Raw genomic sequence first — 18171 nt, 5'->3', positions numbered from 1 at the left:
TGCATCCAAGTGGGGGATTCAAGATGTGAGAGGGGTTAGAGCTCTTTTCACTTAATTATCGCTCAGGTGGTTTTTGAGAAATGACCTAGCAGCATGAAGATGTTTTTATTTTTTCAAGGAACCAAGCTGTATGGGACCCAAATCAATGGATTAATTTGATAATTGACCCATTTTAATCATAATATAAACAGATTACTTTGCACTTTTTCCATAGGATGGACTAAATCCACTTTCCCTTTGGGGATTTCAAGACTATTGGTAAACTGAGGAGAAGATTATGAGTCTGTTAATTGAAGAAGTTGACAGGGTGGCCCATACCTTTGCCTCTTGACATGATTCCTGCCTTTTACTTTCAGGACAGACAGCATGTTCTGGTTTTCTTCCTTCCTCTCTGGTTTTTCCTCCTCCTTTGGGCTTTCTTCTTTTTTCTCCCAATGTCTTCTTCATGGTCATGGTCCCAAGGGTCAGTCCTTGACTATTCTCTCTCTACATTGATTGAAATCTCACCCAGTTTTTTGCTTTAATACCATCTGAAAGCTGATGACTCTCAAATTCATATCTCCAGCTCCTCTCCTGAAATCCAGATTGGACTTTGTATTAAACTGAATTTATGACTGCTGCTACGCTGCTAAAAACCCACTTTGAGCCATCATCATCTCCCTGCTGGACCACTGAGTTAGTCTCTTAGCTGCCTCCTACAGCCGTAGGGAGCCTTGTATAATAAACCAGATCATATTACTTCTCTGTTCAACAGTCTCCAATTTCCCAGTTGGAGTCTCCAGGCTTCCTAGTGACTTTTCAGCCTTCTCTTCTCTTCCTTCTCTGCCCTTTATTCACTGAGCTTTGGCCTCAGGGCCTCTTTGTATTATCTTGCCTCAGGACCTTTGCACTGGCTACTCCCTCTGCCTGGAAGCTCTCATCCTAGATATCAGCATGGCCAGTTCCTTCAGTTCCCATAGATCTTTGTTCTAAATGTCACCTTCCTGGTGAAGCCACCCAGACCACCTCATTAAAACTACAGCTTCTAAGAGCACCTGGGTGGCTCAGTTGGGAAGCCGAATCTTGATTTTGGCTCAGGTCATGATCTCAGGGTCCTGGGATGGAGCCTTGCATCAAGCCCCTCACTGGGCTCCACGTTCAATGGGGAGTCTGTTTGAGGTTTCTCTCTCCTTCTTTCCTCCTGCTCATCCTTTCTCTCTTCCTAAAATAAATAAATAAATCTTTAACAACAACAAAACTGCAGCTTCCCCTCAAACACTCTTCCTGATTCTCTTCACCCTGCTCTTTCTTTTTTCTTCTATTCTTATCCCTGCTGAACATACTGTTATATGCTCATGCATGTGTATTTGTTTTTGCCTATCCCCCTCCACTAGACTGTCAGCTCCAGGAGAGCAGAGATTTTTGTGTTTGTCTATTGATATATGCTAAAGAATAGTGCCTGGCACATAGTAGTAGTTATGGTCAGTATTTCTCAAATGAATAATTATGAACTGTGAGGAGTGTTTGGAAAGTAAAGATGCAATTATAGATGATAGTCACTAGGTCAGCAGTGGCTAATGTTTGCTGAGCTCAGACCTCCTGTCATGCCCTGTGCTAAGGACTTTACATGTTTTTGTCTTATTTAGTTTTTACAAGGATGCTAAGAGACAGCTACTCATAATATTCCCATTTAGCAGTGAAAGAAACCAAGACACCGAAAGTTTATATAAATTGTCCAGAGTCACCTAGAGGTGGTTTAAATTGTCCAAAGTGAACTAGAGATGTATCATTGACCTCTAGTTCTCATTGATCCCCTTCTAGTTCACTTTAGCACCTGTAGCCTGTAACTGGCAAATCTGGAGAAAATTATGGAATAAGCAATGGAGGGAGGAGGTGAAGCATATGTCATTGTTGGCAGTACTCTGCTCAGAGTGCTTACATTTAATTTCAGAGTATTTGGTGTTAATTTCCAGATGAGGGAGGGTTTGGTAGTTAATCCTGCATCTCCAGAAATGCACTGTGTCCCTCCTTTTTCTTTTTCTTTAAACCCAGATCTCTCTGTCCTTTCCAGAAGTGGAAGCCATCACAGCTTCATTCGAGGGCAAGTTTGGTGGTTTCTCATTTCTTTTTCCCAGAATAACACAAGGACATGACCTTTGGGGAAACATAAGTGGTGTTTCCTTCATGGGAGGGTGACAAATTCCTCCTCAGCTGAGAGTTTCATGCTAATGCTTCTTTCCCTGGGGACTTGAATGACTGCAGAGTATCTATTCCCTCCTGATGTGATCCCTTAGAGGGCCACCCTGGCCCCTGAAGCCACTTCTGTTGGGTGTCAGCTTCTCTCTCCCAAGGTGGTCCTGGCCCTCAGAGACGGGAAACCTCATCACCTGTCAGTGACTGCTCTAGGTGTTCTTTTTTTTTTTTTTTTAAAGTTTTATTTATTTATTTGCCAGAGAGAGAGAGAGAGAGAGAGAAAGAGCAGAAGCAGGCAGAGTGGCAGGCAGAGGCAGAGAGAGAAACAGGTTCCCTGCTGAGCAAGGAGCCTGATTCAGGACTCGATCCCAGGACCCTGGGATCATGACCTGAGCCAAAAGAATCGGCTTAACCCACTGAGCCACCCATGTGTCCCCTCTCGGTGTTCTGAGTAGATCTGTGGGCCTGGGCCTAGCCATGGTCACCAGTGGGAAAACACGAACCTGCCTTGTCTTCCTGCTCAGCAACTGCTACTGTTTTTCTCTGATCTGTAATAGATTGCCACAAATTTAGTGTCAGAAAACAACATACATTTATTACCCCGCAGTTTCTGTAGCTCATCTGGGATCTTTGCATCTGGTCTCCATCAGGCTGCAGTATAGGTGTTGGCTTGGGCTGTGATCTCAACAGAGGCTCACCTGGGAAATAAATATCTGTTTTCACTGCTCCCTCAGGTTCTTTGCAGAATTCATCTCTTTGCAGTCATAAAATTGAAATCCCTGTTTCTTGCCAACTGTTGACCAGGGGCTGCCCATGGTTCCTTGCCACTTGGCCCTTTCATAACATGGCAGCTTGCTTCTTCAAAGCCAGCAAGAAGAGTATGTGGCTCTAGTCTGCCAAAATGGAGCCTTACAGTGTTAACTCAATCCCAGGAGTGACAGCCCACCCTCTTTGCCGTATTCTGATGGGTTAGAAGTGAAGTGCAAGTCCTACCCTCATTCAAGGGGAGGGTTTGTACAATGTCATGAACACTAGCAGGAGGAGAATATTTGGAGGAAGGATCACCTTGGGTGTGTTCACCACAGCAGCCATATTTACTGTTGCTAAATTGTGGAGCTAATTCCTAAAGGCAAGGGAAGACTGATTAGTTGCTCATCTATTCCCTCAGCAGATATTGGATTTGCTTTGCCAAGACTATAGGTCAAGATGTGGTTTTTCATGTTTCATCTAGAAAATTTGTAGTAATGCTTATTTTTGTAGATATTTTGTGCTCCTTTCAGCTCAAATGTAACTGAGTAAATTAGCTGATGAAATGAACCAGAGATGCCTTCCTTCCTGTAGTACTTCTTGTTCTAGCACCAAAGGTGGTAGTTACTAGATCCTGTACCAAAGATTATTTCTTATGAACCTGGGTTGTAAGTTGCTTAAAGGCAGACTCCATTCACTTTATGAGTGTTTTACTGAGTGGATATGGTGTCGACTTATTTAAAATGATCACTGGTTTTCAAGCTACTCATTTAAAATCTCAGTGGGTGTTTATAAATAACCTCTCACGGTCTGACATTTGTCTTCATGTGACAGAGAAGCTGGGATTTCATATCTTAGAACACCTCCTCCCACGCCTGTCTTCGTCGTTTGACACAAACACCCATGACAGCATGTCATGACCAAGTCTTTGAAAACTCTAAAATCTTCTGCTTTAGTTCCTCTTAATATGTGTTTTGTGTGGGGGTGGTAGGGGATGAGAATGTGAGGAAAAAACGAGAGCTAGTGTCTAGTCTGACAAATTTTAATGCAAGAAGGCTCAGGCACAGAACTGGTTTCTTCTTTTGGTGTTAGTTTATTCCAGTTTGACCAGTTTGGAATCCATTTATTCTTTTATGTTTCGAAAGTATGTGCCTCAATCCCTACTCCTGAAAGGATGAATTAGGAGGAAAAATAAAATCAAGATACACTATTGACGTTTGCTTACCCGATCACAATTGCACACCTGGGAAAAACCAAATCCTCTTTAAATTTTTTTCACTTTCAAATTTCACATAAATCATACCCAGAGGGTTAATGGCAATGTAAGTTGCTTTTAATGATATATAAGAATCTTAGAAATTCATTTTTAAAATATAGCAAATATGCATATTCAGAAACCACTTATTTGGTAGGATACATGTGTATGAGTTCGGTGTGAAAGTGCCCACTTTAAGAATTTTCTGGCCACACCTGCTCTTACAGGGGCTGGCATGGGCCTTTCTTTGGTAGAGCTCCTCATAAGTGGGCCGAGAGAGCCCTGCTCATCCCTTGGCCAGTGAGGTGTGGCTGTGCTTGTGCTGGAAACCCCGGACAGAGCCCAGAATCCTGGTCCCTCAGTCCCGATCCCCGTGACCGGCTAGCCAGAGAGAGAGCATGCACGCTGTGCATACACTTAGCAACAATCCATTTCCTCTTGCCTTATGCCTGGCTGGGTGGGCCAAGGAATCACCTTCCATTTCTGATACTCTTGTGGCTTTCAGGAGTTCCTCATGCCCGCATAAGCGTCATGTAGGAGTCCCTCAAAGGAACGGCATGAAGTGGTGGGAGTTCCTTCTGGTGATCACTTCCTACTGGCTCTCCTGAATGCACAGAGTGTCCCATCATATGCACGAGGACATGGTGGGAAAGAGGAAAGCAGCTGTGCCACTTGTGTGGGGACATGGCTGGGCCATGCTGGCCGGCTCTGCACCAACCAGAACCCTGCAGCTGTTTGCCACAAATGACCTTTATACCCACTCTTTCCCCAGGACTTCAGTTGCCTTATATTCTTTCTTTAATGTATCTTTAATTTGATGGATTTTGCCAGATTGCCTTCTGTAAGGGTTGAACCTTTTAAAAGTCTCTTTAAATTAATTTTAATTTCCTAAGTGCTATTAGAATATATTCTTTTCAGAAAAAGGGAAAAAAAATAGGGATATAGCTAAAGTCGCTTTCAGTTACCCTATCACCCCTAGATCCAGCTCCCATGCAGACCATCTCCATCCCCCAGAGGTAGGTGCTGTTAGTGGTTTGGTGTGTCTCTTTGTCTATGCCTTGTCAGATATTAACCCATGGGAAATAAACATTATGGGAGTATGTGTGTGTTGTTTAATGGATAAGCTATACTGTCCTAAATTTCTATAATGGTGTGTTTTCCTTGATAGTATGTATAGGTCTTTCCATGATGTGTATAATTAAGTAAAAAAAAAAAATATATATATATGTATATAAAATTTGAGTTTTATTATAAATTATTTTTCAGCAGTGCTTTTCAACATTTACTTTCAGAAAAGATTTTGGGGTTTCATTGAATACCCAACAATTCATATATATATAAATATATATGTGTGTATATATATATTTATATATATCATATATTTATGATATATACATATATATAGTGCAAAATCTTTATGTGTTTTTTTCCTCTCTTCAGATCTCAGAAAAGTGATCTTCACAATGAACGCTACATCTTGGAATTAGATTGCTGTTCCTCCTTAGACCACCTGACAGGCCAGAAACTCATCCCAGAGTTCATTAAGAAGGTGAGCCCTATGGTCGGGACAACTGACCAGGTTTGCAGTGCCAACTGCCAGCTGGCTTAGGGCAGTTCGGCCATACTCCACAGGCTGGGGTAGGAGCCAGGGACTCCTTGGACCTGGGTCTTTGAGCAGCCCCATAGGGGTGCAACCCCCCATTCCGTACACACATGGCTCAGGCTGAAGATGACTCAGAAACAAGGTAGCTTTCCCCCCTTCCCAGGCAGGCAGGATCCTGGACCTTGTCTTTTAAGGCTGGATTGGCACTAATGGCTGATAGGCCTGGGCCTACTACTCAGACTCCCTTCAAACTTTCAAGGTGGTATGACCCACCACCCCCCCCCCCCCGCCCAAATCCCACCTTCTACTTGTCCTGTGCATCTTCATTGCCATGAGCCACCTTTCTTTCTAGTGCGAGAGCACCCTGGAGTCCTGCGGCCACTGGCATACAGTTATACCGGAGAAAATTGCCTAGTTGCAGGAGAATCATTCTCTGCCCAGTAATGTGTCTGGTTTTGAACTTCTCTTCATGCCCTATGAGGTTTCCTGCCTCATTGCAGGGTTCACTTGTGTTTCAATACAAAATATATGGCTGAAGGAATGTCCTTGCCCAAACCGGGGCTAAGTTCATTCCTTAATGCTTTCCTTGTTCTCTCTCACCCACTCTTCCACAGTAATTGACAGTTCCCTATCCCAGAGAGGGGATGATGCTTTGTTTGAGATCCAGTCTGTCCATTAGTGAACTCATTAATGAATAGTGTTGGCCATCAGCTTTGGGCCAGAGTCCTTTCCCCCTTGGTGCTTGGACATAGAGGATGAAACGCCTGTGTTCCCTGACCTCATGTCCTCATACCTAGAAGGCAGACCCGGGAGGAGGCAGCAGGGCGGAAGGGCAGCAGACACCATGTGGCCTGGCTGTCGGGGAGGTCCCTCGTGCCAAGACAGAAAGGATGGGTAGGGGTCCCCTGGTGATGGGGCTGCACAGGAAAGGCTGGGGAGACCTCCAAACAGAGGGAGCAGCATGTGTGAGGGCCTGGTGCAGGAGCAACTGAGGGGAATCAAAAGATCAGAGAAGCTTTGGGGAAGTAAGGGAGTGCAAGGGGCGGGGGTAGGGGCCTGGATTCTGCTGTAAATGCCAGGGGGTGGGGGGAGTGGCTTGCTGTTCAGAAGAGTGAAATAGATTGTTTCTGTAAACACCCAGTGACTCTTTTGTTGTTGTTCTCTTCCTGTCCACTTGCCTTCAACGTCGATTGAGTGTTCAGGCTCAACAAGTCCTTAGGAATAACCCCCAGCCCCCATGTATGGTTGGGGACTAAGACCAGGAGACTGGGTCAACATTCCTGATCATTTTACTGGGATGATGGAGACTCTTTCTGCTCTAGTGTAATTCAGATCATTACTTAAGAAATGGCGGGGGGGGGGGGTGTTGGGGAATAGGGAAGGAAAAAATGAAACAAGATGGGATCAGGAGGGAGACAAACCATAAGAGAATAAGAGAGTCTTAATCTCACAAAACAAACTGAGGGTTGCTGGGGGGAGGGGAGTATGGAGAGGGTGGTTGGTTTATGGACATTGGGAGGGTATGTGCTATGGTGAGTGCTGTGAAGTGTGTAAGCCTGATGATTCACATACCTGTACCTCTGGGGCTAATAATACATTATATGTTAATAAAAATAATTAATTAAAAAAAAGAAATGGTCAGCAAGGCATTTTTTTGTTCACACATGCATAAGCCAGACAATACAAGTATTTGTATAAATCACGTAGGTGTCTACATAAAAAAGGCCCTCTTTTCTGGTGATGCAGATAAAATGCTCTAATAAACTTGGGTAGTGATATATTAAAGGTGGAACTTACCCCATGATCTGAGTACTGGGAAAAAAATCATTTTAGAAATAGGCTTGTAATCAAGAGTGGGATGCTTAGAATATTTAAGGGGTAAGTGGGTAAGGTGGGCACATGAGACTTTGTCCATACAATCAAGTGTGCTCTTTTAAAAACATATGATTTGAGGGGTGCCTGGGTGGTTCAGTCAGAGAGCAGCCAACTCTTGATTTCAGCTCAGGTCATGATATCATGCATCATGAGATTGAGCCCTGTGTTGGCTCCTTGCTCTGTGGAGAACCTGCTTGGGATTCTCTCCCTCTGTCCCTCCCCCTGCACCTGAGTGTTCTCGCTCTCTGTCTCATGAATAAATGAATAAATCTTAAAAAAAAAAAAAAAACCCATATGACTTGGTGTTTTTGTCTTTAACAAACCAGATCACTGGCATGACTGTCCCATTACACTGTGCCTGTATCAGGTCTTAAGGAGAAAGCAGCCTGATCAGTGGGCACCCAGATACTGGTGTGTGTAGTGTTTATAGTGCAGGTAGACATTGTGTGTGTGTGTGAACACACATGTGTGCACATCAGTATCTAATAGTTCATTTAATTAGCTCATTCTGTGCTTCTGTAAGAATTATGTTTTTAACACTTTGAAAATTATATACTTTAAAAAGCCCACTGGTGACATCCTGCTCCTACAGTGCCCCTGGGTTTCAAACAACAAGCATTGGATCCAGACAGACTAGACAACTTCCACACTAGGAGATTTCTAACCCACAGTTGGTCTTCTTCTGTATATCCCAGCATCTCTCATCTCCATTCCTTTAAATAGAGGATTGGTTCATGGTCATGGTCAGCAGGCGCAGGTAAGGTTTCCCGCCAGTGGCTCGGGGTGTTGAGATCGTCCCGCCATTTGTCCCTTCTTGTCCAGTGTGGCCGAGGGCCGGACCTTGGAAGGATCCAGCCAATGGGTCTGGGCCTCCTTCCCTCTGCTCCTCTTCTCTGTTATTAGACAAGATTTCTGGAGAAGGCACCACTTCTGTGTGCAAAGAGCAGAGGGGAACCGAATGTTCCTCTGTGAGATCAACAGCCTATTCCAGCTGATGGCAGAATTCACACATGTGTAAATTTTTCTGTCATCACACAGGTAGAAGACCCCGGGAGCTCCCTGGGAAGAAAAATACCAAAAACCACTTGTGTCTTTTCAGTAAATATTTAATGAATATCCTGGTCCCTATTTGTATATAGAGAGAGTGGTGACACTTGTTAATTGCCATTCACTTAGGCCAGGATGAAGCTGAGCCACCGGCGGCTACAGCTTATAGTCATTACTTTTTATCTAGGTCATTATTTTGTGTGAAATAATGGCTCCTGTTCCTATGACAAGCAGATCCATCTTATGATGAGATGGTAATTAACTCATTTTGTCATTGTACCATCACACAGGATAAGCTCATATTCTCTGCATATTAGAATTAAATTCAAAGTGATTAGATTTTTTTTTTCTTAAGAACAAGGGCCCGCTATTATTTTTCCACCGAATGTTTCAAATTAGCAGAACTTTTGGATAGAGAGCATGGATGGCAGGAGGGAAAGGCGATTTCATTATTTTCCACAATTAGGAAAAATAAAATCATCCGTATCTGTGTCATGTAAAATTAGCTGAAGGTGCGGTAATTTTCAGGCCCTCTCCATCATGATTTTCTGCAGAGGGCGAAGGGAATTATATCAAGATGACTCTGTTCCTTTCAGTGTGGTCTGATGATTTTTCTGCACACTTTAGCTGCTCAAATTAAATCTGGGCTACCGCTTTTTGTTTTTCCCCTCTTGTTTCCTGCTGTGCTCCATCCAACCAGCCCTTTCTGTAAATTATTTATTATGGATGACAAAACATTTAAAAGGCAGATTTATGGGCAGACTCAGAGAGACTGTCTGTTCCAAGTCCTGGAACCGAATGCTCCAGGGACAAAGAGTCTCGAGGCTCTTGGAGAGCCGAGGGGCTGCCTTTGCTCCTATGAGACAAAGATTTGGTCACCAAGTACTTCCGGAGCCTGTCTCGTGTGGCTGGTGGATTTGTGGGGCCCCTTGGAATTTCCTGTTCTTCAGAGTTCCCAAGGAAATTGTAAAGAGACAGAATGATGTCATATAAAGGGCTTACATGTTCATCTTCGAATTCCTTTATGTTCTTTGGAGCTTCTTGGGAAAGTGCTTGAATGTTTGGAAAGCCCTTTGAAGATCTCAGAGTTGCACACATTTTCTGGTTTGTGTTTCAACTAATTTTGGTCAAGAGGCTTGACTGGCAGTGGTGTCTCCCTTCTAGGCAGGAGGAAAGAGCTCTGAGAGGATGAGGGCTTTGCCCAGGTGCTGGGACTGTTCAAGGATGCAGCCCAGGGAAGGTCTTTCTACAGGAGAGCCAGCAGTGGATGGCAGTGGGACTCGGTTGGAGAGGAAGGCTCTGTGGCCAAGTGGGGAAGGTTTTAGAGAGGTGTGGTATAGAGTGAAGGCCCTGAAAAGTGAGGGGTGAGGCCGACTGTATTGTTCTTGGTAAAGATAGGAGTGTGGAATGAAAGCTCAAGGCTGAGAGTCAAGTTCTGTTGGGCTGCAGTTTGGGATGAACAAAGGGAAGAGGAAGCCTGTTCTGGGCAGGGTTCTTTTGATGACTTGAAACAGAGCCCTACTCAAGGCAGCTCAGGAGGGGTACAGCAGGCGGGGTTTACTACAAAGATGGAGGAACTGGCTGAAGCCCCTGCAGCAGAATACAGAGGAGGGGGAGGGGGAAGAGGAGGACTGACAAGGGGACAGGGAGGAGGGGGAGGAGAAAAGGGAAGGAAAATATTGGGCTCTCTGGCTGTATTATATGCTGCTGACCCATATTTATGTATCTATAGGTTTATTTGAATTTTAAATGGGATTTCACTGCACCGAGGGAATTTCTCTGTGTGCCAGACACTATAGTCTTCACCCCCATCTCATCCCCTCTGAAGGCTTAGCCCCGTTTTATAGGTAGAGAAACTGAGGCACAGAAAAGCTATGCAGTTTGCCCAGTTACAACTCTGAAAGGCAGAACTAAGGTCTGAAGCCAGCTTGTGTGAGCCAGAGGCCACGTTTGTGACCATTGGGCCATGTTGCCTCTTTGTGTGGTACTCAGGGACTGAGGGGGGCTGTCCCAGTTGGAGGAGAGACCGCCTGGGAGGCGGACAGGTGTAACTGGGTCCGGTACATGGAGACAGATTTAGAGCCTGGGTCTCTAGGCCTTACTGCCCATCAGAGAGAGCCACACTCCCAGCCATTGTCCAGGTGAGACATCAGGGTCTTTGCCTTCAAGCTCTCAGCTCTGGGCTCTGCCCCTTGGTTCACACTCCTTTATGATGGAATGGGGAGCAGTGACCCACACGATCATCTTAGAACTAGGTCTAACACCGGACCCCAGAAACATTGGAATGTAGGCAGTTGAGGGATGACGAGGCTGACCCCTGTCTTGTCCTATGGGGGCTAACTCACAGTCAGAAACTCAGTGGCTTGGATTAAACTAGATGCGTTGTCCTTTCAAAAACCAAATGGTGCTGCTTAAGTCTTGACTGTAAGAAAAGAACTCGACAGATCTTTGAAATCTAAGCGGCTTCTTTTAATGAAATAGAATATCCTAAATCCTCAGGATTACGAAACTTTGCCTATAGTATATAAATGACTCATCATTTGCTTTCTGTCTGATTGCTGAGCATTAGGGCCTCGTTTCTACAAGTGTGGTGCAGAGAGTTTAATTTTAATTAGTGCAAGACAGGAGAAATACATTTAGAAGGTTTCCCTTACATCCCTACACCCCCACCTACCCCCAAGCCAAGCAAATTGTGCCATTTTAAAAAGGTGAATCTGTCAGTAGCAGGGGTGGAGTGAAGGCAGAATGGCGTGTAAATGATCATGTCCTCAGAGTGGAAGACAGAACTGGGTGTGGGGGGGAAGAGGCTGGGGTGACAAGTGAGGCATTGCTGGAGGAGAGGGCTATCCTGTTTGTTTTGGTCTCCAGAACTTAATAAATATTTGTCAAGGGAATGAACAAATTAAAAGAGAAATGCAGAGGAAGAATCATTAAGATTGTTTCATAGAAGGGGAGGGAGGACCCTAAAATGACACTCAGGTGACTGAAGTGTGAGGTAGGGTCACTTGTGAGGATGGGGAACACACAGCATGAGGAATCAGAAAGGTAACGAGGTTGGTGATGGACTTGTTAGGACTGAAGAACTGGTAGTACACCCAAGGGAACATTCTAAAAGACAGTTGTGGTTGTTGGACTGGACTTCAGGAGGACTCTAGGAATGGAGCTGGTGTCATATGAGGTGCAGACACAGAGGCCCACAGGATTGGTAGGCAGTGGCAGGTGATGACAGAGGGAAGGAGGTTCAGGTGGTCATCTGGGTGGCACAGGCCCATCTCAGAGGGGCAGCCACCACTCAGCATCCACTCACTGTTGCCTAGTGGAAATACCAAGCCAGCTGTATTTTGGTTGGCTAAACTTGCTCTACAGCAACTTTAGAGAAGTTGATAACATTTTTATTTTCTTACTGTGAAGTCCCTGGGTTTTAATCAGAAGCTAATCGGAAAGTTTAAAACTGTAAGAGCTAGGTCAGTGTTTCTCAAATTATCTGTGGTGAAGGACTAGTTCTTTGTTTCTTTGATTTTTTTTTTTTCTAGTCCGTTAAGAAGTGATACTTCGGAAAATACAATTAAAATATGGTGTCAGTGTTGAAGAGCCAGAAGAGTGTCTACATGCTCACTCTGACTTCATGCACCTATCTGGTCATGGATTGTTAACAGAAAGTTGGTGGAGCAGCAGTGAGCTGAGAACCACACGTTGAATAGCCACTGGTTGAGGTGGCAAAGCCTTGGGTGGAGTCATGACCTGAGAACAATTGTGCTTGCAGAGGGGAGAGAGGAGAGCATTATGGCTAGAGTACTGGGGAGGACCCAGAGAAGGAGAAAAAGAAAGAACTTCTCTGAAGTAAGGGGAAAAAAGGAAGAACATGATGTCACAGAATCTGGGGTAAGAGAATAGTACAAAAGGAAAGAGGTCGAGTCAGCAGCCACTGGTTGGGTAACCCACCGGGTTTGGCCACCAGAAGCTATTGGTTAATCTTGCGAGAGCAGTTTTTAACAGTAAAGATGGCCTCCCTCCATGGGTTTAAGAGCCTATGAGTTTGGAAAGAGAGAAAGGAAGTGGTGGCTCAGGATATAGGTGGAGGAAGTTTTGTTTGCTGTCAGTGGGAGCTAAAAGCTACCAGTAGAGAGGAGAAAGTTAAAGTCAGAGGTGAGTTAAAGGTGGAGGCAGGCCCAGGTTGGCTGAGCCCAGAGACTGGGCATCAGCTGCTGATGGGACTGGATGCCCAGTCCTCAGGCCTGGGGAGGTGGTAGGCAGACCCTCATAGGCTTAGATGCTCAGAGTGGAGAGAAAATATAAGTCCTGCTGCCTGGAGGCCTCTGTTTTCTTATCAAGTGCCTTTCCTGCCCCAGCCCCTCTTGATCCTCTGTCCCCTTGCTATTTTCTTTGACTTGAGACCTTCCTGTTCTATCCAGGGAACTTAGTTGAAGTTAATCTGAGCCTGAGGGGAGGGAGGGAGCTGTATGTTTGTCTAGATCACTCCCCAAAAAAACAGGACAAATTCTTCATCTTCATTGTCTCTCTCTGCATGAATCCAAGATCCGGCAGCAGTGGGCCAAAATGCATTCATGCTCTTTTGACAGATCATTGGGGACCCCTATGTGGGGGTGTCCAGGGATTCCTTAGTGAGCCAGTGCAGGTAATGTCCCTAGTCACATGAAGCTTACAGTGTAGCTGAGGACACAGACACGGAGCAGGTCTCCTGATGGAGGCATAATCACAAATGGGTAATGCTCCAGAGCAGAACATGGTGAGAGACACTGACCCAGGCTACAGTCTTCTTTGTACGAAGAAGTGGTGTTTGCACTGCAATCTAAGGGAGGGTAAGCAGGGAGAGTCGGGGCTAGTGGTTAGGGAATAGCTTGGACAGAGGCCACAAGGTGGGAGGGAGCACGTTTGGTGCAAGGAACAGGAAGGAGGCCATTGTGATTTGACCGCAGAGAAAGGAGGGTAAGTGCTGCTTAATGAGGCTGGGGAGGTAGCTAGGACTCCCCTCTGGGCTCAGGATTTGGGTCTTACCCCAAATGCAATGGAAAGTCACTGGAGGGTTTTAAGGAGGAGCTAAAGAATGATACCAGATAGATACTTTGGGAAGAGATGTGAGGACTGGATTGGAGGCAGGAGTAGGTGGAGGTAGGACACTGTTGGAGTATCTCTGTGTAGACGATTGGAGATTGTAGCTTCGCTTACAGCTGGAGTGAAGGTGTGGAGAGGAGGTTTGACTTGAGAACTATGGAGCCAAGGAACTCAGCAGGGTAAGAGAATAGTACAAAATTGGATTGGGTAACAGGGTATGGTGGAGAGGAGCAGGTTTGGCCTGTGCAACTGAATGGACAGGAGCCTTTGCTGAGATTAGGAGGACTATGGACCAGGGCCTTATTTCTCCAGTGCAGGAGCTCACAGCAGCCATCTGGGCTGGGACACCAGCTGGAAAATGCTAATTGAAACTTGATCATGGATGAAATCACTGAGGAAGGAAGGATGCTGAGCCCTGGGGAATTCCAGCACTGACTGCCATGCAGAGAAAAGAGGCAGAAAGGAAGTCACTAAGAGGTCTGAGGGAAACTGGAACAGAGAGGGTGATAGAGGTTGACGGTATCTCAGCAAGGGAGGGTTGTCAACCCTGTTCGTGCACCAAGACTACAAATCAGAAAGGTGGTGTGGTTGTGAGGTCATTGGCCACCTCTGTGGAACGTGGTTTGGTGGCTTCTCCCTTTCCAGCATGCATTTCACAAGGCCTGTTCCAAAATGTCTTTGCGTTATGCTTAAAAACCACTGTCCTTTACCCCATAGAACTCGTGTATGTTCCTGTGTTCTTCCTGGTTCTGAGATTTCTGGTCTTGTGGGGTGGGTTGGTTTTTTTTTTTTTTTCCACTTTTAAATTTAAGACGTTCTTCCTTTCCATGGGCTTGCTGAATTATCTTCATTGTTCTCCTTAATGTAATTTTTTATTAAGCAACTGAATTTTAACACCCAACAAGGGGATTAGAACTTGCTCATGTGTGAAGCATTGCAATTATATGTAATTTTTAGCTTTTGCAACACATAGTGCATGAAATAATAATAATAAGCACACTTGTAGGTTAAATCGGAAACAGAATTAACTGGGGATTCCTAAAATGGCATTTAGATGTGTCTAGAACAGAAAGCAGCCTATTATTGGCTGTGTGGGCAGCCTGTGGCTGTCAGTCCTGCATTCCTTTGTGGTCTTCGCAGAGAAATTGCCCTAAAACCAAGGAATCAGATAACATTCTAGGGGCTAGTGGAGCAGACAAAAGACTAGAGGGAAAAGAGAAGATATGTCAAAAGAGAGGTGGCTAATAGGTGCCCATGAATGTTTTATTCTAAGGAGAAATTCAGCCTGGGTGTCAGACTTCTCAGGATGCCTTCCCACCCTCCTGGGTCGCATTTGGCCCAGTGGGAGGCTGATATCTCTTCCATCCCCACTTGTGGGGAGAAGGCTGTTGATGACAGGGCGCATACAACTTTCTCTAGTTTTAAGGGTTTTAAGGAGGAGCCGGATGCTTGGTTGGCTGTAGGCCAGCCTGTGAGGTGCTGAACCTGAGGAAGATGTGTGCTTCTCCAGGACACAGCTGTGGCCCCACTTGAGATGTTCCTCGCTCTCACAGCTATTGAAGTCGGGTCGGCATCGGAAGGAGTCTGGTGCTGGCTGAGCTGGGATGACCACCACGTTCTAGTTCCCAGCGCCTCCAAACTCTGCTTGTAGCAGACAGTGATGTTCCTTTGGGGCTGAGGGTAAAGCCCCAAGGAGCTATAGATCTGGAGTTTCTTCCTCTTAAGCCAGTGCTTCTTGAAAATGTGCCCTTCCTGCAGTGCTCCTCAGCAAAAAGGGTGCTGTAGTCCATGTGTTTGGGGAACACACATGTTGTAAATCCTCTTGGAAAGGGTCATGATGCTCCTCAAAAGAGTCAAGGTTCTGAAAAGGTCTTCAGTAAGCAACCTGCTGATTTACCTTACCTTGGCATTTCTCAGGTATAACTTAAGAACTCTCCCCTTGCTTCTCCTCTTTCCCAGACACCTATTTCTGTCCCCACCAGGGACAATCACAGGTGGTTAGCAGCAGAGGGGTCAGTCTCTTCTCTTTTTACAGTGGGATCCTAGTGTCTCCTAGCTGCACACAATGGCCATTGCTCACAAGCGTGAAAGACTTTATTGCACTTTCTCTGTTCTGCTAAAACAAGTTTTTATGCCCAGACAGACACTTGGTGGTTCCTAACCCTCCCCCAAACCTCTAATGAAGGGAAAATCTGGAACAGAGCAATTTAGAACTCCCTCCTCTCTTTTGTCACTCTAGAAAGACATGTGCTCAGCGCCTCTGTCATTCTTCTTGCTTTTTAATAACATACACGGCAATCTTCTAACAAAACCAGCAAAAACTAGGTCATTGGATTTGTTGACAGCTGTGGAATCATAGATAGCAGTTGCCCTGCTGTCTGGGTCTGTTCGTGCTTATCTGACCATGGGCCTTTAAAAGAAGCACTGGGGGTGCCTGGGTGGCTCAGTGGGTTAAGCCGCTGCCTTCGGCTCAGGTCATGATCTCAGGGTCCTGGGATCGAGTCCCACATCGGGCTCTCTGCTCAGCAGGGAGCCTGTTTCCTCCTCTCTCTCTCTCTCTGACTGCCTCTCTGCCTACTTGTGATCTCTCTCTCTCTCAAATAAATAAATAAAATCTTAAAAATAAATAAATAAAAAAAAAATAAAAGAAGCACTGGTTTCTTGGGCACGTTTCCCCTTTTCTTCTTTCTCCCCCCCCCCACCCTGCACTCCACCATAGTTGTTAATCAGATCTTCAAATATATTGGTTTTTCCAGCTTTGATTTCTCATTCTTTTATCTCTCCCCTGTAGTTGCTAATCAAAAGTGGCATTTTATTCCTTGGCAGTGCTCTCCAATAGAAATATAATTTCAGCCACCCATGTAATTTAAAATTTGCTGGTAGACATGTTAAAAAGGTAAAAACAAGGGTGAAATTAATTTTAGTATTATGTTTTATTTAGCTATGTTTAGTACTATGCTTTGTTATATATATATATATATATATATAACATAACCAGAATACTATGTTTTCAACCTGTAATGAGATATTTTATATATATTTTTTCAAATGAAATCTTTGAAATCTGGTATATATTTTACACTTGTATCACATCTCAACTTGGATGTTACTTTTCCAACAGTTAAAGTGAAATATCCTACAAAATAAGGTTGTGTTTAACAGAAAAAGAATTATTTTCTACTGCTTCATTTTTAAAATTTAAGTTGAAGTTAATTAAAATTCAATAACGTGAAAAATTCAGCTCCTTCATTGCTTTGCCCACATTATAAGTCCTTGATAACCACTTATGGCTAGTGGTTGCTATCATGGACAGCATAGTTTTGTGGGGTTCATTTCTTTTAAGCAGTTTCAGTTCTCCGTGTTTTCTAGTTGACACAAAAAGAAATTGTGGTTGAGTCTTGTTGGCCACAAGAAGCAAGGAACAGTATCAGTACATAGCGTATATTGGATAAGAGAGGAAAACTTTCCCCATGGAAAGATCCAGAACACAGTTTGGAGCAACTTTACAGCCTTTTAAATTTTTGTTTATAATATTAAGTATTAATTTAGTTGTGCCTGCCCTTTTTTAGACATATAAAATACAGCCATTTGGAAATAATACTTTTCTCCCCATGTTTACATTTCATGAAACATTTTTATTCCTACTCTTTTCATGCATCTTTGCCTTCAGCATCTTTATCATCACCAGAGTGACTTTTTGGGGCATCTAAAATAAGGATTCAAGCTCATCATATTTACTTTCATCCAAGTTGTTTGGAATCCAGCACTTTAAAGATTCATGAGTGATGCCATCACTAGAAGCTCTAAGTAAGAAAAACTCATTCGTTTAACGCTAGGATAGTTGTTTTTTTTTTTTTTCTTATCCAGCTCAGCGGTGAATGAGAAATCTCCGTAATGTAACCCCTTACTCTGCATTGCCCTTTTTAAAAACTTTCTATTAAAGATAAGGTAAATACAGGAGAATGCATCAATCCTAAGTGTACAGCTCAGTGAGGTGCACAAAATGAATGCACCTGGGTAACCAGCAACCAAGTCAAGAAATGGAATAGCCCAAAGCCCTCTTCTGGCCACTCCCGTCACTTCCCCCCACCTCCTCCCCAGAGACAGCCTGTGTAATTTCCAACACCAAAGATTAGCTTCGCCTGGTTTTGAACTTTATATAAGTGGAATCTCTTGTAAATGGCCTTTTTTGCTCAACAGTCAACACTCTGTGAGTCCCATCAGGGTGCTGGTAGTTTGCTCTTTTGTGTATAGAATTTGTACACGGCTTTTTTAAATGCCGTCTTTGAGAAACATGCATGCTGCAGCCCCCGAAAAGGTTGTTTCATGCCACAGGAATTATTTTAAATTTTTGTTAGATGTGTTTCCCTCCTAAAAAGTTAAGTCCATCAGATGACTT

The 18171-nt window shown here is 44.4% G+C and overlaps 1 protein-coding gene across 1 annotated transcript in view; it reads left to right on the top strand.

The window, feature by feature from the left end:
- Positions 1-18171, top strand: part of RFTN1 (raftlin, lipid raft linker 1) — a 193654-nt gene that overhangs the window by 98940 nt on the left and 76543 nt on the right. Inside the window, 1 exon segment of the mRNA XM_047737591.1 lies at positions 5615-5723. Within this exon segment, the coding sequence (XP_047593547.1) occupies positions 5615-5723 (109 nt within the window).

The sequence above is a fragment of the Lutra lutra genome, chromosome 1 (assembly GCF_902655055.1).
Source record: "Lutra lutra chromosome 1, mLutLut1.2, whole genome shotgun sequence".
Taxonomy (NCBI): domain Eukaryota; kingdom Metazoa; phylum Chordata; class Mammalia; order Carnivora; family Mustelidae; genus Lutra; species Lutra lutra.
This window is presented reverse-complemented; position numbering and strand designations above follow the sequence as displayed.